Source organism: Ictidomys tridecemlineatus, chromosome 11 (assembly GCF_052094955.1).
Source record: "Ictidomys tridecemlineatus isolate mIctTri1 chromosome 11, mIctTri1.hap1, whole genome shotgun sequence".
Taxonomy (NCBI): domain Eukaryota; kingdom Metazoa; phylum Chordata; class Mammalia; order Rodentia; family Sciuridae; genus Ictidomys; species Ictidomys tridecemlineatus.
Window position 1 is genome coordinate 52,701,132 of NC_135487.1, and position 27,219 is coordinate 52,728,350.

General features: G+C 38.7%; 1 protein-coding gene across 1 annotated transcript in view; it reads left to right on the forward strand.

The window, feature by feature from the left end:
- The window catches only part of Il23r (interleukin 23 receptor), a 60,609-nt gene extending 43,751 nt beyond the window's left edge, over positions 1–16,858 (forward strand). Inside the window, exons 8-11 of the mRNA XM_005332372.4 lie at positions 7,333–7,422; positions 10,223–10,325; positions 13,015–13,105; positions 15,332–16,858. Of these exons, the coding sequence (XP_005332429.2) occupies positions 7,333–7,422; positions 10,223–10,325; positions 13,015–13,105; positions 15,332–15,988 (941 nt within the window). The 3' untranslated portion in view covers positions 15,989–16,858. The remainder of the gene's footprint in view (positions 1–7,332; positions 7,423–10,222; positions 10,326–13,014; positions 13,106–15,331) is intronic.
- The last annotated feature ends 10,361 nt before the right edge of the window (positions 16,859–27,219 follow it).

Genomic DNA, 27,219 nt, shown 5'->3' on the forward strand with positions numbered 1-27,219 from the left:
AGAGTATCTTACAGATAATGCAGGGTACAGGCAGGAAAGGTGGATCCAAATGGGGAGGTCTGGTTGCCCAACTCATCCCCTTGGAAATAATGGACACTCAGGAAGCAGAAAAATTTGGTCATGTGAGAATCTAAGGTAATTATCTCTGCTGCCAACTGGCCACTTCTCTCTTCCCTGTTTTTCCTGAGTCTCTATCACCGCTGCTCACCTCAACAGAGCAGGATCATCAGAGGAACAGAATTGTGGGTCAGCTGCTCCAGTTAACCAGTGGTAAAATGACCTCTTTAGCCTACACCCTGCCCTGCCTCTTCAGGTGAGGCTGCAGCTGATCCTGAGGACCATGAAGAGCTGCTGCAGGTGGAGCTTCTAACCCACCAACCTGTCAGCCACTCTAAAAATCCCTGGGGTCTTGAAGTAGCGCAGAAGATGCCCCAAAGGGGAAAAGATTCTTTTGTCAGTGCATAGAAAACCAACACTGAGAATGTGAAAGTCAACTCCCTAAACTCACCATAACCAAAGATAAAAAGGTGAAACAACCACTTCTAGGTAGGAGTGGTTTTCAATTCTGCACTGTAACACAGAACCCTTTGTAATGGGGGAAAAAAAAAGGGTACTGGCCTTTGATCCCTTTAATAAGTCTCAGGCCTGAGGGAAGGGCATTCACATTTCATAATGACTAATTAGCTTGCTTGAATTGCAAGTTGCAGAAGTTTCCCAGAGAAATCATAGTATGCTTTTTTTTTTTTTTTTTTGACAATTTTCCAGAGGAGGGCAAGTAGGAGCAGAGCTATATGCCACATTGTACTTTGTTCTCATCAAAGTACTGGTTGCTGCTTAGCAGTGACTCTTGAAAGCTCTCATTAATACTTCAGGAGTGTTTGTGGCTAGAAGAGAAAAACCAAATATTATGTCAGTGGAACAAAATAGCGGTGATATTAAATACAATACAAATTTGATGGTGGCACATGAAGTGTTTTTCAAAAGTGCTGTTATTCATAATGAGAAGTTTGGTGATTCATTCATATGGAGATGAACAATAAATTTATAGATTCTTTCTTTACATATTTAATTTTTGCAGAACTGGGGGTTGAACCCAGGGACTCTCTACCACTGAGCTACATCCACAGCTTTTTTTTATGTTTTGCTTTTGAGACCTTTTGTCCAAGATTGGCATAATATGTAGTTCTTGGTTGCTAAACGTGTTAAATAGACACACATTGTTTCCTGAAATACTAATACATTGAGACTTTACATTTGGGTTTTATTTAAATTTCTTTGGATCCTGAATCTAATAAATCACCAAGCTTCTGAGACTAAAAAACAACTCAGAAGAGTTCCACAATTTCTCTGAGGTTTGCCATCTGTTCATAGAAGATAAAGATTAAGCTTTTCCATGATGAAGTAGTAACCTCCTGTTTTAGGTTCCTATTGTTGTGGTACCAAATTATCACAAACTGAATAGTTTAAAACAGCAAAATTGTATTATCCTGTAGTTCATAGAAATCCAAAATCAGTATCACAGGACTAAAATTGAGGTGTGAACAGGGCTGTGTTTCTTCTGGAAGTTCTAAGGCTGCTTGCATTTGTTGGCTTGTGGCCCCATCCTCCACCTTCAATGTGACAGGTGCAGCATCTTTCAGTCTCTTTCTCTGACTCTCATCCTTCTGCCTCCTTCTTACAAGGATACTTGTTATTTCATTCAATCTACCCATATAGCCTAGGATAGTGACCCCATTCTAAGTCCTTCATGCCAGATAAGGTAGCCAATTCATAGTTTTCAGGGTTTAGGATATGGACATCTTAAAGAGGCCATGATTTGTTCTACCACATCTCACCAATCCATCCACCACTGACAATTGCACTTTTGACTAGCCAGAGGTGATTTGGTGCAAGCAAAAAAAAAAAAAAAAAAAAAATCAACTCTGCTTATCTTAAGCAGAAAGGGAATCATTGGAAAGACAGCTGAAAATCAGTAGAAAGGCTGGTGAAAAGGGCATGAGGAGATGCATGTGTGAGCAGGAGCCAGAATAAGTCTAGGAGGAACCTGGTGAGAACCCTACAGCTGGCACATGTGCCTGCCCTGTGTTGTAAAGCCCACTGCTGCTGCTGTCACCAGCCCCTGGATATGGCTATAGCTACTGCATACATATTGGGTACTATGTGGTTTCCTGAAGCTGCATGTTACCTATCTACATTCAAAGTCTGGGAGTTGAGGGAGCTGGCTTCTGACTAGCTAGCCTTAGGTCATCTGCTTAAGCTATTTGCCAGCTGTGCAGAGAGGGAGTATCTATTTCCCCAAGACTTCTGAAGAGAAAAGCCCTACTTGCCTCTGACCTATGTTAGAATGTCCACAAGGAAGTAAGTCCTGGTGTTGGGCAAATCAAAAAATGGCAAATATTTATCAGACTCTTTGGACTCAGGAATTAGGACAAGCATTGCTGGAGAGCAGGGCTGTACTTTTGAAAGATCTTTGACTACTGGTAGGTGTGGAAGGCTCCCCATTCTCACACATTGAGTTGTGCTACACCTCAGCATCAGGCCCTCATCTATATATGGTCCATACCACTGAGGGAAATTTTCCGGTTGATTGCTGCTTTTTACCTTTTCCTCCTTTTATTCTTTGCCTTAGTAATATAACTGCCATCTGTACATTTTGTACCCCCTTCTCTCTGAAGATAAAAAGAGCTCACAGCCTAGGAATATATGAATGAAGATAGTCCCTTGGATATTTCTCTGCACACCTTAATATATATATATATGGTTGACATAATCCATTCATCTCCTCCATGATTCACTGTTTTCGACTTGTTTTTCAAGGTGTGGTAATGAGTGTGTTGCTGACATTTCATTTTCTCTGCCCTGGGCTTCTGGTGCCTACTTGATAAGTGTGACCACTGTCTGAACAAATAATGGTGAATTCCAACCACAGGGCTAAACTGGTCTGGCCTGGAGAAATTGCTGTTTTCTTAAATACTGTGGTACAGTAGAGCACCCAAAGAAAAAGATTAGAGAGAAGCCAGAAAGAGATGTTTGTATTTAACAAAAGTAGGATGGGAGCAAAAAACTCCAATGATTTTGAAAACACACCCTTTGTCTTTAATTATTATTTTATTTTTACTATGATTCCTCTTCTTGAACATCTAGAATCTTCTGAAAGAAAGTCTTAAAAAGATCCATGTCTTATTTCTAATCAAAGCATTTATGAGGCAGGCCTTGATTACCATGGCTTTGACACAAGGTTGGCAAAGACATAGGTAAATAAAGAAACCTCTTAGGTGTTAAGACTCTTTGGCCCAGTAATTTTACTTTTAAAAGTATGCCCTAAGGAAATAATCCAAGATATGGAAATCAAGAGATGTGGAAAGGAAGTTTATGTACAACGATATTTATCCTAAAGCTAATCATAATAGTAAGAATTTGAAAACAATCTGTAAGTCTCACAATAGCAATAACTAATGCTTATTAGGGTTTTAATTGATATAAAACATGGTACTGAGTTGCTAGATATGTACTATCTAATTAAATCTTAAATGTGAAGCACTGCTATTATCCAATTTTACAAATGAGGAAACTGAGTCATAGAAGGGTTAAACAATTTGCCAGAACCATACTCCTCCAACTAGTGGATGCAGGACTTTGACCTAGTTTCATTTGAGTTCACAGTTGGTGTTTGAAACTACCATGGTGTACAGTTTCTCAGTATGACTATAACTGAATAAACTCAGTATAAACGTGATAAAATCTCAAATATCCCTAATAATATTAATAATAATGATAATGATAATGTCTCAATTTAAAAATTTTTTCTTAGTTGTAGATGGACCTTTTATTTATTTATTTTTATGTGTTGCTGAGGATCAAACCCAGTGCTTCACACATGCTAGGCAAGAGTTCTATCACTGAGCTACAGCCCCAGCCCTCAAACAATTTTTAATAAAATAAGGAAATGTTGAATGAAAAAGGCAGAGCACAACATTTATTAACGAGTATGATCTCCACCAGGGTACAGATACACACAAAAAAAATTCTGTTAACAAATATTAAAAATGATTACTTCTAGTTGGAGAATAAAAATAAAGTTGTTTAATGCATCTCCATACTTTTCTATATTTTTGAGCATCCTATAATTAGCACATATTACTTGTACAATCAAACAGTTGATTTTTGGGAAGAAAATAATCCTGGGCTGAAGATTCAAAGAATCAGTGCTAACTGGGTTAGCCCAGAATTGTAGCCCACAGTGGTGGGGTCTGGAGCCCCAGAGGCCAGCAGCTCTACCCGCCATGAGTGGCCCCAGAAGAGCAATGCTAAGCTCCAGCCTGGGAAGGTTGCTTGGAGGGCTGACTGTGCACCACACCCTGAGCTATCCTGCTGCAGAACCCAGGTTATTAATTAAAGGGACTAGCGACCAGAACAAACTACATGTCAGAACAAATGGGAATTTCCATTCTTCAACCTCTACCTCAGTGACATCAGGCAAGTTACTTACCGTGAGTTTTTGTTTTCTCATCCATAAAATGAGACAATAGCATTATCTACATGATTGAGTTGCTATGAAAATTAAATGAGAGTCAGCATGTAAAGAATAATATGTTACCTAGAACATAATTAGTACTCATTAAATGGTTGCTTCAAAAGGATAACAAATCACACTTTGCCCCTCACTAGACAGAGAGAAAAGCCATGGAGATGATCTGGCATTGCCTCTAAGAAATAAATGTAATTCATTATTACTAAAACCAGGTCCTTTTGAATGGATTTGATTAATTTAGCCTGGTATCTGTTGGGCTAAAGAATATAGTTATGATATGCTTTAAGTTTTAAGAAACTACATGTCTTGTTTGAAACCACTCTAAATTCCCTTCAAACACATTGTCTTCTATAAGGCTAACTTTAAAGTTCAATATCAGTGCATATAAACCATATAAAAAATTTTCCCAGATTCCCCAAATTAGAGACGAGGTAGGTTTTCTGAGTACACTCCTGTGAAAGTAATGGGCATATTTAACTTCCTGTGGCATAAATAGAATTGTCCCAATTGTGACCTTAACACTGCACATACTACACAAATAATGAAAATATCTCCGGGTTTTTCTAGCACTTTAGAAAATATCCTGACCATTACAGCTGATATGTATTTCAGTTGTAAAGGAATCTTTTTGTGTATGTGTGTGCATGCTCCTGGGCACATCATTTTTGGGAATGCTTTCATCATATGTTAAAATGTTTGAAAATACTATAAAATAACTGACAAACTGAGGATATGAAAGTATTTTCTTTTTCTCTCCTTTTTTCTTGTTAAAAGTATTTCTCTCTGTTATAAATTTTGCTTTTTAATGAAAAATGTTAAGTATAATTTAAAAAGAAATGACCTAGCCACTTGGTGGCAGTATGCCACGAAGAATACGGTCTCTGGCTTTGTTTCAGTCCCATGATTAAAAATTTTGTTATTGACTTGATTTTGTCTCTGATAATCTTGTTTACAAGTTATGTTACTTCATATATCTGATTCTTTGTAAAATTACCCTCTGATAATTAAGCACCTCTTTTAAGTAACTTTAATTTAATCTAATTTAAATGAATGCATCTGGTTGATTTGAAAGTCTGATAGCAAATAGACCCTAAAGGAAGATTGCATTTATTCTTTATTAGGGCTAATAAAGCCCTAGTCAGATGTGAAAATTATTTTTTATATGATGCCAAATAATAACTAAATGAAGTTTCAATGCCAAATAATCACCTGTAATTTATAAAGCAGAATTATATTCAACTGAATTGAGAACCAACAACACTATTTATCACTTTTAAATAAAAATGCAAATTTTAAAATAACAAAAGTTAAAATAAAAATAATTCTGCAACCTATAAACATAGGTTGCAGAATTATTTTTGTTTTATTTATATGTTTATGGGCTGCCAACTTGAAAATCTTGTTGCATTTTAAGGTATTATTTCTACTGTTAAAATTTCAAATTAAGGCAAATACACACTCCAGCTTGTGCTCTCCGAGAATGAACATTGGCTTGTTAACCGGAGATTTAGATGCGTGAACCTGGCTGCCCACGGTTAGGGTACAACCTTAACCCTTCAGAGTTTGATGGAGCCCTACACCAGGGAGAAAAAGAAATTTAGTAAAGTATTGAGAAGCCATATTCACAGGAAACACTTTCCTTTTGCTGTAGAGAAGCCAGAATAAAAACACAGGAAAGAACTTTTGGCTTTTACAATGTTTTCATCTTCTAAAATTCCCTGCCCTATTGTTCTTAGAGAACAGCCCTTCAATAGAACTTGTTCCTGCACCCAAATTAGACTTTCTCAAAAATTTCCAAAAACCCATAGGAATTTTTTCACTAAAAAATGTATGCTCTATTTCTCAAAGAAAAATCTTGTGGGCCACATAGCTTATTATATAATCCTGTGATATCTCAGTGACAGTTAAGGATACCTTAAGTTGTGATTCCTGCCTGGACCAAGAAGAATATTTTGAAAAGAAAAATGTGAATACTGACTGAGTAAATAAGGGCTTGAGGGGATCCTGGAGATGCAGAACTTAAAACCATCTTCAGAAATGTCTTCTGATAACTGATAGAATTGTGTCCTTGAAGTCACCTCTGGCAGCTTCTAAGTATCAGAAAGGGCCGGACTGGCAAGATCTCTCTGGGACTCTTGTGTTCTGACTTAAAGTGAGTTAGCTGCCAAGACTGTTCACCCATTCCTGATTGGAGGCCTTCATTAACAAGCCTCAGACAGCCCTCATGACTAGGCAGGGCCGGCCAGGATCCTTGCCATTGGGAAAGGAGCAGAGAGGAGTCATTAATGACATTCCACCCCTGTGTTACAACCCCAAAGTGTCTGCTAATCAAAACTGAGCTTCTTGTGGGAAGCCAAGAGGGGGCGAACAGCTTCCCAAAGATTGCACAAAGGCCCAAAGTGACACATCTCCAAGGCCCTTAAGGAAATTTAAACCTTATTGCATCATCTATTGGAAGGAATCAAGTAGAAACCAATTATTGTGCATTTTTCTGGCTCAGTGAAATAAAGCTCCTAGTTATTTGTTGCCTAGAAGCCTCATGAAATTAGTGGACACACCCTGAAATTTCACAAACCCTCAGCGGTTTTTAATTGTCCTTGCAATATTTCCTCCTTGGAGATTTACCAAATTAAATAAAAAAAAAAGAGAAAAGACACACTTGCAGGCCATTGCTTTTATTCCACCCTTCAAGCCTATGAAGGTTACTGGTTGACTTTAATCATCTCTGAGCAAGGGAAGAGAGTCTCTGAAGACACGGAGCCACCTGAGTGCTCTTTTCTTGATGTTCTTTTCTTTTTAAGTCCCCCAGGTCACACCAAAATCTTTTCAGCGTGATACTCGGAATTCTGACCTTCTCATTTCTTCCACCTTAAAAGGACACCTTACTTCTGGTAAGAAAATAACACGGAGGCTTTTCTCAGAGTCTTCAGTAACCACCCATTTTAACCCCCACACTGAAAAATTCACATGGCAGGCATGAGTTTCTGGGCAATAAGATATGCCATATGCTTTCTATAGAAAAATACTCGGCAAAGTACGAAAATATGTTTAAAATTAAAGTAAAGGAGAGGCTTAGGTGGATTTTGCCAACTTTTACAGTGAGTTGAACAGATTTTCATCTCAGTAGGTAGGTGCTGGGTCTCAAGTCCCAAAAACTTCTAAAAATATGCCACTCTCTGTCTACCATGTGCTAGGAGTTTTATATACATCATCTTTTCAATCTTCAAAACAATCTGGTGAGATAAGTGTTATGGATCTATTTTGTAAATGATGAAAACCAAAGCTCTGAGGGATGGAGGAATGAGTCCAAGGTCACACAGCTGCTAAGGGACAGATAAAAATTCAAATACTGTTCTTTTAAATCCTGAAATCTGTGCTCTTCCTCATACCCAAGTAGCTCCCATTTAATTTGTTGATATGACTGGGTATGTTTCTGCTGATGAGCATAATTAAATGTTTTAGGCATGAGAAAATATTAGATTAGGTTGTGTAATGGGTGCTTTAAAATATTTTAAAATATCAGATTAAATAAAATATTTAAAAATATTAGATTAGGTTGTGTAATAGGTACTTTAAGTAGCTTTTGCATTGCTATAACCAAAATGCCCAACAAGAATGACTTAGAGGAGGAAAATATATTTGGGGTTCATAGTTTCGAAGTTCTCAGTTCATAGATGGCCTACTCCATTGCTCTGAGCCTAAGATAAGGCTTGGGAGAAGGACCTAGGAGAGGTAAGTTGCTCCCTCCCAAGGCACGCCCCCATTGACACACCCTAGCCATGTCCTGCCTGCCTATAGTTTACACCCAGTCTGTTCATTCAAACTAGTATGGAGTGATTAGGTTACAGCTCTCACAATCCAATCATTTTTTACCTCTGAACATTTCTGCAGTAACACAGGCACTACTGGAGGACACCTCACATCTAAACTGTAACCATGGGCAAGTGAAACTCTAAATATAAGTTTCAGACTGAAAAACTTTGGCATGACTGTTTCAACATGGTAGACCATTTGTCTCTTTGCATAGAGATCTGACTGGACCCGTGTAAGAACTTCTACAGCTTCTGTTGACATTCCTTGCACCTTCATTGATTCATTCAATAAATATTCAGTAAACAACTCTTAAGTGCCAGGTATTAGTTTGAGTGATGGGAAATTAGTAGTGAAAAAAGAAGAAGAAGAGGAAGAATATCAAAGCCCCCAATCTTCGTGGAGCTTCCATTCTAGATAGAGGAGAAAAATAACCAACAAAAACAACAAGAAAACCAGGTGGTGGCTAAGTGTTACAAAGAAACACCAGACAGGGTGAAGGCACCCTGAATTTGTAGATGCAAATCAGTCATGAGCCAAGTGTTCAAGATCAGTGCAGATTCCTAATTATGGATGTCTATAAAGACATGCAACTTGATAATTTTGTTAGAATTGTGGAGGCCAAGAACTCAAGGCAGTTCTACTAGATAGATATGAAAATCCCTATTTTATGGAAGAGGGAACCTGAGCCTCAACATGTTTACAATTATGCCCCACAGTCCCAGAACTGGTAAATGGCAGAGTTCAACTCAGCTCTTGGTTTCTCCTCCCCACTTCTTAGACCCCTTCTTCCAGCATCATGATAATTGGGGAGTTCTCAATCCAAGGAACTCGGCAGTCCATAATCCCTTTAGTGGCTTGAAATATTCATCCACGGATCTTTAGCTCTGGGAAAACACCAGTGTCCTATTCCATTGGGATTTGAAGATAAAGCTACACAGGTGCCTGCTTGCCAATTGGGTTTAAGAGAGAAGCTGGTCAGTCTGGAGATCCCAAAAGGCATAGCAAACACAGAAGAGCAATAACTAGGGTGGGGGCAATATAGTATGTGTTTCCTGGTTTGTATTTGAAAAGAGGTAGTGAGGGAGGACAGAGGACCACGGGGAGGCCAAAACCCAGCATGGCTCTAGAGAAAAGTCCAATCTAAGTCATGTCTCAGCTACCTTCTATATTTGAATATCAGGTTTTCTCATGTACTAGGGAGAAAAATGTGATAAGTGTGGTGGGTAACACATGCTGAATAAGTTATTTTAATTATTTAAAGGAAATTAACTCAATGCCAAAATGCAAGAACAGCATTGTTTCTAAAATAAGTATAGGACTATAGCAATGTTGATTTTTTTTTCTTATGCCATCTATTGTTCTAGGTAGAGTGAATGTCCTTTCTCAGCAGGAAAAATTTCATAAAGAATGACGAGAAGTTGCACACAGATTTTCTGTCTCACATAAAAGGTTAAAAAACAAAACAAAACACAAACAATCCCAGTTGTGATGGTGGCCAGCATTAGACCTTGTCACAGGCAATTGGGAATTCTCACCTGTGTCAAACAAACCAAATGAGGTTCATTACTAAATGTTTTTAAATGAAATATGCATGCACAAGCTGACCACATCTGCTGGAGATGCACTTCTACAAACCTGCGGATACCAGAGACATCAGTCCAATTTTCCCAAACCAATAAGGCTGTTTCCTGGAGTCTTGTCATGCATTCTGAAAGAGCAGTCGCTTCATAGCCCAAGGCATAGGTGGTCTTTGCCTCCGCTTTTCCTCTTCCTTTGAGAATAGTGACCTTCACTTTGAACAGAGTAGAGAGAACAATACTGCTGGCATCAGATGAACGCTAATGCTCAGTTAAAATTATTTTTCTTTCCTTTCATTAGACAACAGGCAAGACATTGGACTTTTATCGGGCATGGTCTTCCTTGCTGTTATGTTGTCAATTCTCTCTTTGATTGGGATATTTAACAGATCGCTCCGAACTGGGTAGGTTTTTGTAGTTTCTGTGTTCTAATTTAGGCCATATATATGTGCTATCAAAATGTTGTCAATTCAGTTATTTACTAGAAAAACCCATTAACCTTTTTACTCAGCAAAAGGAAAATTAAAGGTCCAATGCTTAGTGCCAAGCTCTTTTCAAATACCGTTCATTTAATCCTCACAATGACCTACCAAAAAGCATCATGGCCCATTTTTCAGAAGACCTGAACAAGGCTGAGAGGTTTCCTTTGCCTGGGGTCATAGAGCACTAGGCCAGGAGTCCAGCTAGACAGCGTTGACATCCACATCTGTGCTCCCACCCCCATAGCCTTTCCATGGCACCCCAAGCAATCCACAGCACCTGGATTCCTCTGAGTAACCATGATAGCAAACCTTGAATTCTAACCAAAGAAATCAGCTGAATCAGTGTGGAAAGAAGTATAGATGTTTGCATTTGTCACTTTGTTATTAGTAGTGTTAGTGGTGAGGGATCCAGCCCCTTCTTCTTGATTCTTTCAATCTGTCTCCCTACTATATGGTGTTAGTGGAGATCTGTGCCTAGTTATTGAAATTTTGAGATTATTGTGAGATTTTGAGAAAAGCAAGGTCTTTGGTCCTCTCAGTTTTACTGGATGCCTTGAGTATCTCTAATGTGTTCATAGACAGGTCGTTTCACGTGGCAGTTTCCCAGTATATCCAATTACGCACAGATGTTGACACATAGGAGCATTCTTTGCCAAATTGGCACTGAGTTTCTCTTTCTTGTCATCACTTGCTTCGTGAAATAATCGTTCTTTAAAACTTGTTATCAAAATGCAGTAGAAAGATTTTAAGTGAGCTATTCTAAATAAAATATATTGACTTCTTATTTGCATATCTTTTCCCTTAGAATTTAAGTAATATTTCAAAATTTAAATTACACATTAATGAGCATATCCGTAATACCCTGACAAGGTGGGCAACTAATGTGGAACTTCATTTTAGGTAGTTTTAAAATATGCTTGATCATAAAGCCCCTTGAAATCTAATCCTAATTTCAAAGTAATGCTGCATAAAGATTCTAAATTTTGTGTTCTTATCCAAAGATGTCCTACTTAGTTTGAAATTTTAAATAACTTTAGGTTTACTATTAAAAATAACCTAAAAACTGGAGCTGGGATTGTAGGTCAGCGGTATAGCATTGCCTAGCATTTGTGAGGCACTGGGTTCAATTCTCAGAACTGCATATAAATAAAGAAATAAATAAAGGCCCATCAACAAGTCAAGTTAAAAAAAAGCTAAAATTAACTGTGGGTTGGTAATGACTAATAAGGAAATTCTTGATTAACCTAATTAGTTTAATAAGTACACTTTTTTAAAAGATAAAAGAAACAAAGATAATTTCAATATAGCTATTTTACATATGAGCAGTTACTGATAATTTATATAATAACCCATTATTTATGGGCTGAGGTTGTGGCTCAGTGATAGAGCACTTGCCTATCATGTGTGAGGCACTGGGTTCGATCCCCGTTACAACATAAAAAATAAACAAATAAAATAAAGATATTTTTTAAAAACCACATTATTTATAAAATCCCTACATCAGAAACAGACCTGGACAACAGAAGACAAAACATTTTAAACATAATGAAACCAAAACTAAGTAAATATATATAAATACATTCTCACTGTATCAATGTGCTATATAAAAACTTTACCCCAATAACAAGAATTTACTAGTTTGATTGAATTTTAAATATAGAAGGTGTAAAAAAACTGGATCATAAAACATTGTATAAATATATGTAAAGCAATCATTTTTACCCCAAAGTCCAAGATCGAACAGGGCTTGCTTGTGGCATTCATGCAGCCATTTTGGTTGTTACTTAATAAAAAGTTTTAGAGAATCTGCTTAAGACAGATAACCAAGTCCTATCTGTTGTTTACAGGTCCTTGTTAACATGTAAAAATAAGCCTGAGATGAGTTTAGTCTCTTCCATGTTTCTGGTGAAACTTTTCCACCCTATAGATTTGAGTTTTCAATATGTGAATTGTTTTAAGCTCAATGGCATCACCAAGAATAAGTTGGAGGGGCAGGAAGCTCTCTCTTCTTTCCATCAACTCATCCCTAGGATACTTAATAAGCACATAGTCTACGTGAAAACCAGTGCTCACTATGCCACATAGTTGTTCCCTTGCCTCCTACTCCAACCAAGTAAAGAAAATTTGAAGGCCTCATAATTGCCTCAATAGTATTTGGAATAATTACAAAATTTAGATTAAGGGAGCTTGAATTATAGGTTTTTTTTAATGTAACAGTCTTTTCTTTTGTATTTAATAGTTATGGTTGCCTTAGAAAGTTCTACAAAATATCCGTCACTTTTTCAAACTTTCCCACCCACATGATCTGCTTAGAGTGGTTTGCTGTGTTTAACATGTGTGTGGTTTCTCCCTGTTCTCTTGAATCTAATGTGTTTTGAAATGTTCCTGCTCATTAGAAAGAAGCAGAACAATAGAGACCAGAGGAATACCTGAAAAGATACTGAGTCAGCTTTCCCTTAACTTTAAGAGATGAAAACCTTTGTCCCTGTATCAGGGAGTCTGATTTTTATGATACATTCCATTCTAGTTGACTACCTCATCTCCTATGATTGCCTGCACCAATCAGAAAGTAAAATGCTGCTTCTAATATGTCATGTTTGATTTTTTTTAGAATTAAAAGAAAAATCTTATTGCTGATACCAAAGTGGCTTTATGAAGATATACCGAATGTGGAAAACAGTAATGTTGTGAAAATGCTTCAGGTAACCAAACACCATCAAATAAAGACAATTGGGCAATTGGGACCAAGAGTGGGGTCTCATGATTAGAGTAGAATTTCCATTCAAATATGTGGCTCCACATATTAACATAATTGCACATGTCTAAAGAAACAAAATCGTACATCTTTCAAATTCTACTTAAAAGAGATGAAGGAATAGGATTAGGGAAGAAAAGAAGAAAGAAACCATACTATTCAAGAGAGAAATGTGAAGTGGAAGAGTGTGGGTCAGGTACTGATGTCATTAGACCAAGAAACTGGCAGATGTCTTTAGGTGCAAAGGATGGAGGGAAGAAAACTCAATGGAATGAGCTTCAAAGACTCAAAGAGGCTTCTGTTTCACATGAGGTAGAGAAGTGGTGGGGCCGATGGAGGACACCCCTTTCTATTTTAAACCCAGGGGAATATGAGCAATTAACATGAGGGGCCTGGAGGATGGTGTCCCCAGGGGGTAGGCAGGTTTCCATTTCAGCAAAGAGAAGAGTGTGCACCAGGAAGACTGAGGATAGGGCTTTGCTGGCCGTGGAAGAGGGAGAGGGTCTCTGTGTGTTTCTAGCCATCTACTCAGCTAGCCAGGGCCTCGAAGCCCTGTCAGTGGGCCAGACATGTCATCCAAGCGTTACAGTGCAGGGATGCACATGCAGTGACACATGAGCCCACATGGGTGACAGGAAACACACAGAGACGAGAAGGAGATTCTGAGGAGAAAGCGAGAGCATTCTAAGCAGAGGTGACAATGTGAGCAAAAGTACAGAGGTAAAACCAGCATGTCAGGTAGGAGAAGGTCATATTTGTCAAGCAAATCAGCGTGGCTCTGTTTGCAGCTCTGGTGAGCCCATTCATCGACTCTTTCCCCCAGCTCACATCATTTGAACAAGAGGTTCCTAGCCTAAACCTAAAAAAAGTTTTTAACGTTTTAAAACCACCTGCCACAGAATGAAGTTCAACTGCCGTAACACAAAACCTGTGAGGTGACCCCAGTCCCCATCCCAGCCATATTCCAGTCACTCCTCACATCAAGCTTTTCCATTAAGCAACACCCAACTGCTGCTCTTGCCCAAACCTGGTTCTCTGAGGAGGCAAGGCATGAAGAAAACCTGAACAACACTTCACATAGCTTTATTTGAGATCCTCTCCTTTGCCAAACTCCTGTCCTACTCTGGGCTCCTGGAATTAGAGGGGAAACCTGGTTTGCTTCAGGTGAGTTCTGGGTTGCTGCTCAAGAGATTAAGGAGTGGTCTGCTCAGAGCTGTCATGACAGAATGCATAGACGGATGGGTTTAAACACCAAGCATTTGTTCTCACAGTTCTATAGACTGGCAAGTCCACGATAAAGGTGCCAGGCACCTGAGTTCCTGCTGAGGGTTTCCTTGCCCTCCTCACCTGGCAGAGAGACCATCTTTCTCATGTCTCTTGTTCATGAATCCCATTCATGAGGTCTCCACCCCCATGACTCGCTGACTTCCCAAAGGCCCCCACTTTCAAATCACATCACTTTGGCTTCAACATATGAACGGGGGTGGTGGGGTTGGCACAAATGCTCAGTCTGTGATAGATGGAACTAATTTTATAATTGTGTTGGCTAGAGATATTTGCCCTGGGAGGCTGGCACTCAACTGGAAGGTCTCAAGTCCTTCCCTCAAAAGTCAGCAGGCTGAAACCTTCACCCACCTTCCTGATGGTCCCACATACCTGAATTGTGAGTGGCTGTGCACCCGGAGAGCCTCAGCACAGGCACACACCACAGCCTCACTCTCAATACGTGAACAAAATAGGAGTCTCTCCCCTTTCTTTTATTTAAACAACAAAGTGGCTTTTTTCCCCCTTGTAGTAGGGCTCCATAATATTAAGAACTATTCCTATGTATTCCAAAGCCCTACGTTAATATGCCAGTTAATCAGCAAGTCCCTTCTTCCTCTTTAAAACTTTTAAACTGAGAAATATGTTAAGAGGCACGGATTATTATTTTTTTTTCTTCCTTTCTTTCTGTCACCTCTTGGGGAGGATTTCATAAGGATTTGGAAGCAAGTAAGAGAACAAAAGACAAAAGGAGGAAATCATACAGGAAGATAAACAATATGAGAAAAGGGAGGGAGAGAGGTTGAGGGAAAGAACATTCCAGAGCTTATTCAATTATTCAGCTGGCTCCTTTTAATTTTTTTTTTTTTTTTTGTAAAATAAAACCATGTCTTCCCCCCCCCCTCCTTAGGAAAAAAGTGAACGTGTGACTAGCAATTTCAGCGAACAGGTCCTTTATGTGGATCCCATGATTACAGAAATAAGGGAACTCCTTTTCCTGGGAGAGCACAAGCGCAGGGATTGCGAGAAGGAAAATACAGAGTTCCTGGAGACAAGAGAAGGCCTGCCAAAGTCACTGTTCACCAGCAATCCCATTGTGTACCTTCCTGACCTCCACACTGGATATAAACCCCAGATTTCAAATTTTCTCCCCGAGGAACAACACCTTAGCAATAGCGATGAACAGGACTTCTCAACCCCTACCCAAGTCGATTCCTTGGACCTGGAAAGGAATATGAGATTAAAAAAATATCCTAACTTTGGTTTTTCTGGGTCAAGTATGAATTCGCTGAGCAACACGCTGGTTCTGGAAGAATTAAGCCTCATTTTAAATCAGGGAGAATGCAGCAGTCCTCCTGACCTACAAAACCCAGCGGAGGGGGAAACCAGCATGTTTTTGGAAAACAAGTCACCCAGTGATCCCGTTCTGGAACAGACCCTGCTGCCTGATGAATTCGTTTCCTGTTTGGGGATCGTGGATGAGGAGGAGTTGCCATCCATCAACTCTTATTTTCCACAAAATATCTTGGAAAATCACATCAATAGGATTTCATTCTTGGAAAAGTAAGTGGGGTGGTCAGAATCCATGTGGGAGACCTGTCCTGCAGTAGCAAGTTGGAGCCTTCCTCGACTGAAATTTAATTCTTCCTCAAAGGCACAAAGGTAGTACCTGCCTGATGGCCACACACAAAAAAAGCAGCATTATTAGGGATATCACTGTGGGTTATTTTTTTAAAAAATGTCAACTATTTCCTCTTTATATTTTCCTTTAGGGAAAGGTGTAGAACAGCTCTTTTGTAAGAAGAAAGGATAAATAATACAAAAGATGTGGTCGTGAAATAAATTCGGGAAAACTTCTCTAAAATTAAAACGTGATTCACTTGCAAGGGGGAAAAGCAGGTTTAGTTTTCAATTGATCACTTAAAATTCTCTTGCGTATATATAGATATAGCTCCACACAACAAAATTAATAAAACCAAAGAAACAGAGGAACAGTGTGTTGGCATATTTGTTATATGGTTTTCCCCACTACTTTGAATTCAGGTATTAGAGATCTGATCTTCACATAGTGTGTTCTGGACTAAAAGAATTGTATAGGAATGATGATGGAAACCATGAAGGTATATTTTTCATTCAAGTTTGGGTGGTGGCATTGTTTTTCTGTGGCATAGTTAATGTATTATTTACACTATAGCAGAATCCATGAGGTGTATCAGATGCAGAATCACCAGGATACATTTTTTAATCAAATATATATTAGACATGCCAGAAAATGATTGTTAAATGATATGTGTCCAAATCTGGAATGGCAAACACTGGTCATACTTGCCATTGCCCCCTATTATATATCTCCTGCAGACATCCTGAGCTGATCACTACATACCTACTTTACTTCCTCCAAAATAAAACATTACTACTCACAGTGTAAAAAAGCTTATCCCATGCTGTGAAGTTCTGTTGTTTATCCTAAAACATATAGGTACAAATATGTTACCCTTTACATGTTCTAAAAGGAATATATTTTATATCATATATACATATACCTATATATGATATCACTAATAAAATGCTATTGTTTAATATCTTAACTTGTAAGTTATCACATGCCTTTGCTTTACTCTTCTCCAAAGGGAGAATCATAATGAAGCAAGTTGGGGTACTATTTTTTTGTACTGGGTATTGAACCCAGGGGTGCTTTACCACTGAGCTACATTCCCAGTCCTTTTTATTTTTTTATTTTGAGACAGGATCTTGCTAAGTTGTCGAGGCTGGCCTCAAATTGATGATCCTCCTGTCACAGCCTCCCAAATCTCTAGAATTACAAGCGTGTACTCCTTCTTCTGGCTAATATTCGTCTTTGATGTTTACCAGTCCTGATGAAAATATTGGATAACATGTGAAAAAAATTTTCATTGTGTTTCACCAAAATTGTTATCTAATGCATATCAAAGCACCTTTTGTGATGCTTCAAGGATGACAGCATTATTTGATCTTCAGCACATGCTTCCACCGCACGCAGCAAGCATCTCCTTGAGTTCTTCTTGGTGCCCCGGGAGTGGGAAGGGAGCTGCTATCCTTTCTGTGGTGTCCCTCACAAGCACCTTGCTATTCACATGGAGGAAGCACATCTGATTCCATCTTTGCTTTAGACCCTTTTGTTCCAGATGGACTGGAAATTGAGGTTATTACTCCAATTCACGGGGAAATTTTCAGTTGCTTTATCACAATGCAATCTTAGTGTGGTCAGCTTTTCCATCGATGTGACCAAAAGACCTGACAAGAACAGTTTCAGAGAAGGAAAAGTTTATTTGGGGGCTCATGATTTCGGAGGTCTCAGTCCATAAACAGCTGGCTTCATTTCCTGGGGTTTGAGTTAAGGCTGAACATCATAGCACAGGAGTGTGGTGGAGAAAGCAGATCAAGACATCACACCAGGAAGCAGAGAGAGACTGAGCTCAGCTCACCAAATATAGACCCCAAAGGCACGCATACCCTCAGTCACCCACTTCTCCAGCCATACCCCACTTGATTTCAGTCACTACATAGTTAATTCCTGTCAGGGGATTATTTCACTGATTGAGTTGAAACTCTCACAACCCAATCATTTCTCCTCTAAAGCTTCTTGCATTGTCTCACACATGAGCTTTTGGGGGACACCTAATATCTAACCTTGACACTTGGCAAAGAATCAAGGGGTTTCTTTCTATAATTCTTTTATTTAACAAGAATTCATTGAACTAGTGAATGCCCAACTATGTGGAATTCACCTTGGGGACATGGAGGTTATCAAAACCAGCCAAGTCCCTAGAGCCTTGGGGCTTATATCCTAGGGACGAGACAAAGTGAGGACAAGTCCTTGCTCTCAGGAGCTTGTGTGGAGGTAGGGAATGGAAAGAGGCCAGAAAACACAAGAAGGTGAACGCCAGAAAATAAGTGTGGTGTAGAGAGGTAAGATGGGGTAATGTGATGGAAGGTGACCAGGTGGCCGCTTTATAGCGGTTGGTCAGGAAAGAGCTCTCTCTGGAATTGACGTTGACCTTGCAGTCTGAACCTCAGGAGCCAGTATGTGAAAATCAGCTTGCTACTAACAAGTCCCTGAGGATAAATTGAGTGGCTAATGCCTTTCCTTGTTTCCCTCCTCGACTTTCACCTCCTACCTTTGCCTTCCTCAGCCAGAATTTTCTGTAGATGCTGGGGACAGGTGTGAGTCTCTTCCTCTTCCCATTTTGCTCTTGGGCCTGTTATTAACTTTCTTTCTGTAAGTATCGCAACGTTAGTAGGTTGCTGAGTTCTAAAGGGGCATGTTCTGTCTATTGGTGTGTGTTAAGGAGAAAGAGGAAGAGAAAAACCCTCTCATGGTACCATTCAGCAAGAGGAAAGGGAGAGGAATACAAAGAGAGACAGATTAATACTTAGGAAAGTTGGAACAAAATGGAGAGTCCCTGTTTGGACCAAGACCGTTGGGAAATATCCAGCTTCCTCCTCTTCTGCCAGCTTCTTGTCCTCTATCTTCTTTTTCAACAGGAGAGGCACCAGTGAAGTTGAGTTTGGGGGTGTATCCTTGGAGTACGTATATATATATATATGTGTGTGTGTGTGTGTGTGTGTGTGTGTGTGTGTGTGTGTGTGTGTGTGCACTTTATTTTTTAAATGACAATTTTTTAAAAACCAGAGTTAGAAATAAATATTGAAAATATGAGAAGGTGCATGCATTTTGGGACACAGCTATCAGGTGACGCTGTCCCCTTATCCCAGTGTGTCCCCAGGTTCTTCTTTTGTTATATTTTTTGTCATCTTGCCTTTGACATAGAGACAGCACATGACTTTGCCACAGGGCAGATATTTTTCAAAAATAAATTTTAGCTTTGGATCCCCTTTCCCCCAAACACAAGGAGTTGCAGAATCTTCCAATGTAGAGCAGGCATAGACAAATCTCCTGCTGAAACAGGGATGTTGGAGGCCCAGTCCAGGGCCTCTCCTTTACCCCACCTCTTCTGAAGCAGCATGAAAATTCGTTGCTGAGGCTGCTTTTCCATCCCAGGTCCTGGCCCAGCCTCAAGAAGCTTAGGCCTCTGAACTGAGCCTCATTCTTCATCTCAGCCTCCAGAGTGCCAACCCAGGCCACAGATAACCAGAATGCCCCCAAACCTGCCTGGACCCTGAATGATGAGGTGGAAAGGGACTTCCTCCCAGAGACTATTAGCAGAGGCCAAACTGTGTGCAATAATGACCTTGCTTCTCCCCAGTTACTTTATCATAGATATCTGGGCTTTGTTCAAGTTTATGTTCTTTTTGAGATCAGTAGGAATGAAATATTGTGTTGAGACCATAATTAGGTTTTATAAACCCAGAAATTGTCGATTCCTGCTGCTGTTTATCTCCTTAGGAAGTAATTATACCCATTATAGGAGTTTATGTTTTAATGGGAAATGTTACCCACTTGGCAGACACTATTGATTTAAAAATAAAAGAAGTGATTAAAAACAATTTATGATTCTCTCTTGGGTAAAAAGCATGAAACCAATATAAAATAATTGGATTCTGATTCATAGAATGGATTGTGCACAACTGTCGAGGATGCCATAGTTAAAGCAAAATTATAAGGGACTCTAACAAAGACTCAATAGAATGTCATTATGTCTCTTTCCCACGGCTAAGATTACACTATTAAATCCCAATTAATGTTTCATGTTAGGGCTGTATTAGCCATTTTTCTAATTCAGTTTTCAACTTCATTTAGGATAACCATTGAATATCTTTTATATACAGAAGCTCCATCAATTTTCTGAAGATGCATTTTCTTTTTGCTTATGGTTGGGAATACAAATTATTATCTAAATTATCATAATTAGCATTTAGCAATAATTTAAGAACTTAATCTCAAATAACCCATTTTTATTTGGGTCAGGAAGAGTATTCTGACCTAGTTTCATGAGAGGAGAAACAAAACCAAAACCAAAAATGCCCCACAGAGCTAAGCAGCAGCACAGGTGAAACGCAGTTCTTTCCCAAGACCATTGTTTTAAAAATTCAAGCAAAACAAAGTGCTGTCTCTAACCATAAAGGCATACCTAAAATTAGTGACTCTGTTTGAGAACAGGAAGGAAATCATAAATAGTCAAACACTGGAACCAAAGTGTGAGATAGGAAGTCAATAAACCTTACTGTTTTCTTTCTGTTCACATCCTGCCTGAGAATTTTATTAGAAGAGCATAAGAAAGAAATAATCTAATAGTGAATTAAAGAGAAAGTGCTTTTACTTTTAAGCTACATAGTAATTCATGCAAATAGATTTTTCAGTGATCAAAGTAATACCCATGTGAATGGAGTGAAAAGTGACAATTTCATTTTACATCCCTACTTCCCAATCTCTGTCTTCAAAAATTAGTGATGCTCAACAAGCTGGTGTTTTTTCTTTCTGATTTTTTAATTTAAATGATGAAAATATAGTACTGTTCTGTGACTTGCTATTTTTATCCTAAGAGTGTATCTTGGAAATCCTTGTGAAGATTTATTCTGTGTCGATTTACTTTGTTCTTTTAAACAGTTGCATAGTATTCCATACAGCATGCAATGTGTTTACCTATTCTATGAATGGACGTTTAGGTTGTTACTAACTTTTCACTATTACACCCATTCCTGTAATAAATCCTCTTCTATATATCATTAGACATATATGTAGATTTTATAAGGTGTGAGAGTGTGGAGAAAACAGTTGCCTACATGTAGACTTGCTGAGTCAAGAAATAATAACTTACATTTTGGTAAATATCAATTTTTTTCTCCAAAAAGATTTTGCCTATATTATCTGTATTTAAAATGTTTGTCAGTGTGGTGGGTACTTGTTTGCATTTGTGGGGGGGCGGGGGGGGACATAAAGTGGAACATTTTCTTATATGTTCATTACTCTTTTGTATTCCTTGTTTTTTATTCACCTTTGGCCATTTTTCTGTTGTGAACTGTTTTCTTAGTTGTTTGCAGGAGAGCTTTATATATAATCTTTTCAGTTATGTAAGCTCCAAATAATTTTTCCCAGCCTGTTTTTTTCTTTATTTTCTTTTGCTATATAAAAAAAAAGCTTTAAAGTCATACATAGAAAATCTATTTATATTTTTCTTTTATGATTTCTGGGCTACATATCACATTTGGTTTTCTCTCTATCTATTTATTTACTTCCTTACTTATTTATTTTGAGATGGGATCTTGCTATGTTGCTCAGTCTGATCTCAGGCCATTCTCCTGCCTCAGCCTCCCAACAAACTAATCATGGCGCAGGAGTGTGGTGGAGAAAGCATGTACCACCACATCCACCAAAAGTATATTTTTAAGCTAAAATATTTAGTGGTAATATCAAGCAATGGGACTTGTGGGCATTACACACCAACAGATTAGAATCCCACTTCTCAGACTCTGGCTGTAAACCCTGAATCTGTTCAAGTTTCAAGTTCTGCCTTTAAAAAGGGTCATTAGTTGAGAGGATTAAACAATATCACATATGAAAGAAAGCACATGTAGAGTACTTGACCCATAGCAAGCAGGGAAGGGATCCGATGCAGGAAGGAAAGGGATCTGATGCAGGAAGGGAAGGAACAGGAAATCTGAGAGCCGAGGCTGAGAACGTCAGCTGATGGATGAGTGGCTGAGCTGAGAAGATGCACTGAGAGGGCTGCAAGAATCTGGAGACCCACACTGCAAGGCAGCTCAGGGCCGCCCCTGTCCACCTATCAAAGAACGCCAACCTGAATTTCTCCTTGCATTCCTGATCCTTGGTTTTGGAGTGTTCCTTGGGATTTCATAGTAAATATGCAAAATTTGCTATCCATATGATAATGGTAAATGACACTTATTTCAAACCACTTTTTATCTAGATTTAAGCAAAGTTCAGCACTCATTTCACTTTGGTATTTAATGTAGATTTATTTTATCTTAATTGCTGAAATTGGAAATCACTTGTATTTCATCAAATGAAGAGATTAGGATTTTTAAGAAACTGCCAGCTGCCGAGCATTTGCAGGTTCATTTTCTTTCTTTAATATTCATTGCACGTTCTATTCGATTTGTTACTTTGGAGATTACATTTGATTGCACAGAGGCAACATATGCAACCTTGTGAGGGATGGGAAGGCGCATGCTGATGCCCAGAGCACTGCAGAAAAGCAATTTTAATGCAAACAACAAACCCCAGAAATGTTCTGCAAGCACAATAGACGACAGATTCAACCCATCCTCCATGCGGTAACAAAACAGTGATTTCCAGAAGCGCTCTATAAACCTTTGTGCTGTCTTTCCCATTTTCATTTCTTTTGTTTTGCTCAAAAGTAGAAATTCCTATCTGGCAAAATAAGTTCCAGAAAAGAACACAGTACTACAAATATAATCAACATTGCCAATACATGGACTAAGTAGCTTTTTCCCCTTAGGAGCTTGGATTAAGGTCAAACAGGGTTTTGAATTTCAAATTGACCGCAGGCCCAGTGTGTGGTGCTGGGCAGTGTCACTGGGGTCCCCCAAGCTTTCCTCATCCTACTTTCCCCATCAGGGGAGCCCTGCTGCAGAAGATTTCCCCAAGCTGATGACTCTTTTTTTTTTATAATCTTCTTTAAATATTTTTAACTTTTTAATTCTAATTTGTTACATATGACAGCAGCAGAATGCATTTCAATTCATATTACACAGAGCACATTTTTTCATATCTCTGGTTGTATACAAAATATATTCACACCAAATGGTGTCTTCATACATGTACTTTGGATAATGATGTCCATCTCATTCCATCATCATTTCTAACCCCATGCCCCTCCCTTCCACTCCCAACTCTCTTCCTTATCTAGAGTTCCTCTAATCCTCCCATGCTCCTCCTCTATACCCCACTATGAATCAGCCTTCTTATATCAGACAAAATATTTGGCATTTGGTTTTTTAGGATTGGCTAACTTCACTTAGCATTATCTTCTCTAATTCCATCCATTTACCTGCAAATGCCATGATTTTATTCTCTTTTATTGCTGAGTAATATTCCATTGTGTATAGATGCCACATTTTTTAATCTATTCATCTACTGAAGGGCATCTAGGTTGGTTCCACTGTTTAGCTATTGTGAATTATGCTTCTATAAACATTGATGTGGCTGTGTCCCTCTAGTATGCTGTTTTTAAGTCCTTTGGATATAGACCCAGGAGAGGGATAGCTGGTCAAATGGTGGTTTCATTCCCAGTTTTCCAAGGAATCTCTATACTGCTTTCCATATTGATTGCACCAATTTGCAGTCCCACCAGCAAATGTATGAGTGTGCCTTTTTCCCCACATCCTCACCAACACTTATTGTTGTTTGTATTCATAATAGCTGCCATTCTGACTGCAGTGAGATGAAATCTTAGTTTTGATTTTCGTTTCTCTAATTGATAAATATGATGATCATTTTTTCATATATTTGTTGACTGTTTGTATTTCACCTTCTGACAAGTATCTGTTTAGTCCCTGGCCCTTTTATTGATTGGGTTATTTTTTTTCTTGGTGTTTAGCTTTTTGAGTTCTTTATATTTGTTTTTATATTTGTTTTCTTGGTGTTTAGCTTTTTGAGCACTAGATTGTTGAGAGCCACAGCCGAAGGGGCCCCAGCAAACTTTCAGACTGCCAGCTGATGATTGGCTCACAGCGGCCCCAGCAACTTCTAGCTGATTGGCTCCTCTGCAGTGATGCTCATTGAGCTGTTTCCCGGCCCTTTCAGGCCATGGAGCTGCTCATTGGGGGACTTTTTTTGGCTCTGCCCACGCAACCCATCCAATCAGCCTCAAGAGCAGGAGGATTGTGGGAGGTTGAGAGGCTTGTGGGAAGCCGGTGGTGGCAGTTGGGCTCTGAAGGTTTTCCTGAGGAGCTGTTTTGTTTGGCGTGTGTGGTTCAAAAAATAAAGTTCATTTCTTTTGACAAGTGGCTCCTGAATTGTGCCCAGCCAGACTGCGGCACTAGATTATGCTCTATCTCATGTGTGAGGGGTAAAAATTTGCTCCCAAGATGTAGGCTCTCTATTCACCTCACAGATTATTTCTTTTGCTGAGAAGAAACTTTTTAGTTTGACTCCATCCCACTTATTGATTCTTGGTTTTAATTCTTGCTCTTTAGGAGTTGTATTAAGGAAGTTGAGGCCTAATCCTACATGATGGAGATTAGGGTCAATTTTTTTCTATTAGAAGCAGAGTCTCTGGTTTAATTCCTAGGTCCTTGATCCACTTTTAGTTGAGTTTTGTGCATGGTGAGAGTTAGGGGTTTAATTTCATTTTGTTGCATATGAATTTACAGTTTCCCGAGCACCATTTGTTGAAAAGGCTATCTTTTCTCAAATGTGTGTTTTTTGGTGCCTTTGTCTAATATAAGATAATTGTAATTTTGTGGATTAGTTTCTGTGTCCTCTATTCTGCACCATTGGTCCACATGTCTGTTTTGGTGCCAACATGGTGCTGTTTTTGTTACTATTGCTCTGTAGTATAGTTTAAGGTCTGGTCTAGTGATGCCACCTGCTTCACTCTTCCTGCTAAGGATTGCTTTAGCTATTCTGGGTCTCTTATTTTTCCAGATGAATTTTATGATTGCTTTTTCTATTTCTATGAGGAATACCATTGGGATTTTGATTGGAATTAATTGCATTAAATCTGTATAGTGCATTTGGAAGTATGGTCATTTTGATAATATTAATTCTGCCTATCTAAGAGCAAGGTAGATCTTTCCAACTTCTAAAGTCTTCTTTGATTTCTTTCTTTAGGGTTCTGTAGTTTTCATTGTAGAGGTCTTTCACCTCTTTTGTTAATTCCCAAGTATTTTATTTCTTTTTTGAGGCTATTGTAAATGGTGTAGTTTTCCTCATTTCCCTTTCAGAGGATTTGTCACTGATATTCAGAAATGTCTTTGATTTATGGGTGTTGATTTTATATCCTGCTACTTTGCTGAATTCACTTACTAATTCTAGAAGTTTTCTGATGAAACTTTTTGGGTCTTCTAGGTATAGAATCATATCATCTACAAATACTGCTAATTTGAGTTCTTCTTTTCCTATCTGTATTCCTTTAATTTATTTTGTCTAATTGCTCTGGCCAGTGTTTTAAGAACTATGTTAAATAGAAGTGTCTTATTCCAGTTTTTAGAGGGGATGCCTTCAATTTTTCTCTATTTAGAATGATTTTAGCCTGGGGTTTAGTGTAAATAGCCTTTACGATGTTGAGATATGTTCCTGTTATCCCTAATTTTTCTATAGTGTTTTGAACATGAAGGAGTGCTGTATTTTGTTGGATGCTTTTTCTGCATCTATTGAGATGATCATATGATTCTTATCTTTAAGTGTACTGATGTGATGAATTACATTTATTGATTTCCATATGTTGAACCAACCTACCATCCCTGGGATGAACTCCAGTTGATCATTGTGCACAATCTTTTTGAAATATTTTTGTATTTGATTTGCCAGAATTTTATTGAGAATTTTAGCATCTATGTTCATTAGAGATATTGGTCTAAAGTTTTCTTTCTTTGCTATGTTTTTACCTGGTTTTGGAATCAGGGTGATATTGTTCTCATAGAAAGAGTTTGGAAGTGCTCCCTGTTTTTTTCATTTCCTGAAATAAATTAAAGAGTATTGGTATTAGTTCTTCTTTAAAGGTCTTGTAGAATTCGGCTGTGTGTCCATCTGGTCCCTGGCTTTTCTTGGTAGGTAGGCTTCTGATGGCATCTTCTATTTTATCGTTTGATATCAGTCGGTTTAAATTGTGTGTATCATCCTGATTCAATTTGGGAAAATCATATGGCTTAAGAATTAAATATCGATGCCTTTGATATTTTCCTTTTATTGGAGTACAAGTTTTCAAAATAATTTCTAATTATCTAAGCTAATGACTCTTTCCTCCTTGCAATACTTTCTTCCCTCCAGGGACCTCACAGGCCAGGACCCCTTTCTCTGCCAATCATTCTCAATCTCCTTTTATGGCTTCTTCATAGTTCCTACTCACTGAAACGATGAAGGCCCCACAGTACTCCCTTGGTGATCTTGCCCATTCTCGTGGCTTTAAATGCAACCCACACATTATGAAAACAGGTTAGCCCAGCCTCTATGTCAAGCTCCAGACTCATCCATTCAACAGTCTCCTTGACATCTTCATTCATACATCATCAAGCGTGTAAGATTTAACCTCACACATGTCCCTGTAGGGGACAAAAAAAAAATGGTTCTCCACCACCCTTTCCACCCTTTCATTTCCTCGTCTGGGCTGTGAATTAGATTGACACAAGGCAGATTAAGAGGGGAAAAGACATTAGACAACAGATGTACATATGGGAGTCCCACAAAACAGGAGGCTGGAGGAAGGATTCAGTGCGTGAAAGTTCCCTAGCACCCTGAAAGGAAGAGGGACTTGGGATTTCTGGGGGATGATGGCAATTCAAGCCATGGGAGGAGAGCAGAAATTAATGATAAATAAAAGTTGTCATGAAGATAAAAAGCTTCTTAGGTGATAAAAAAAATTGTTTGGGTGCAGCCTTGACAAGAATAGTTGGCAGCCTGTGAGGAATCTAGTCTGGGTGCCTTACTAATCTTTAGTCTCTTCTGTCCTCGGGCAGACAAGGGGAGCTCTGAGAACACCTGTGGCTGCATCTGCTGTCCCCCAAGAGTCCCCAGTTCAAAGCCCTCATTACGACACAGCATCATATTTTGAGCATCATAGTTCCTAAACTCCTTCATCCTCATCTCAGAAAATAGTATTTCCACTTTTCCAGTTGCTCAAAAATCTTGGAGTCTTTCTTGACTTTTTCTCTCAC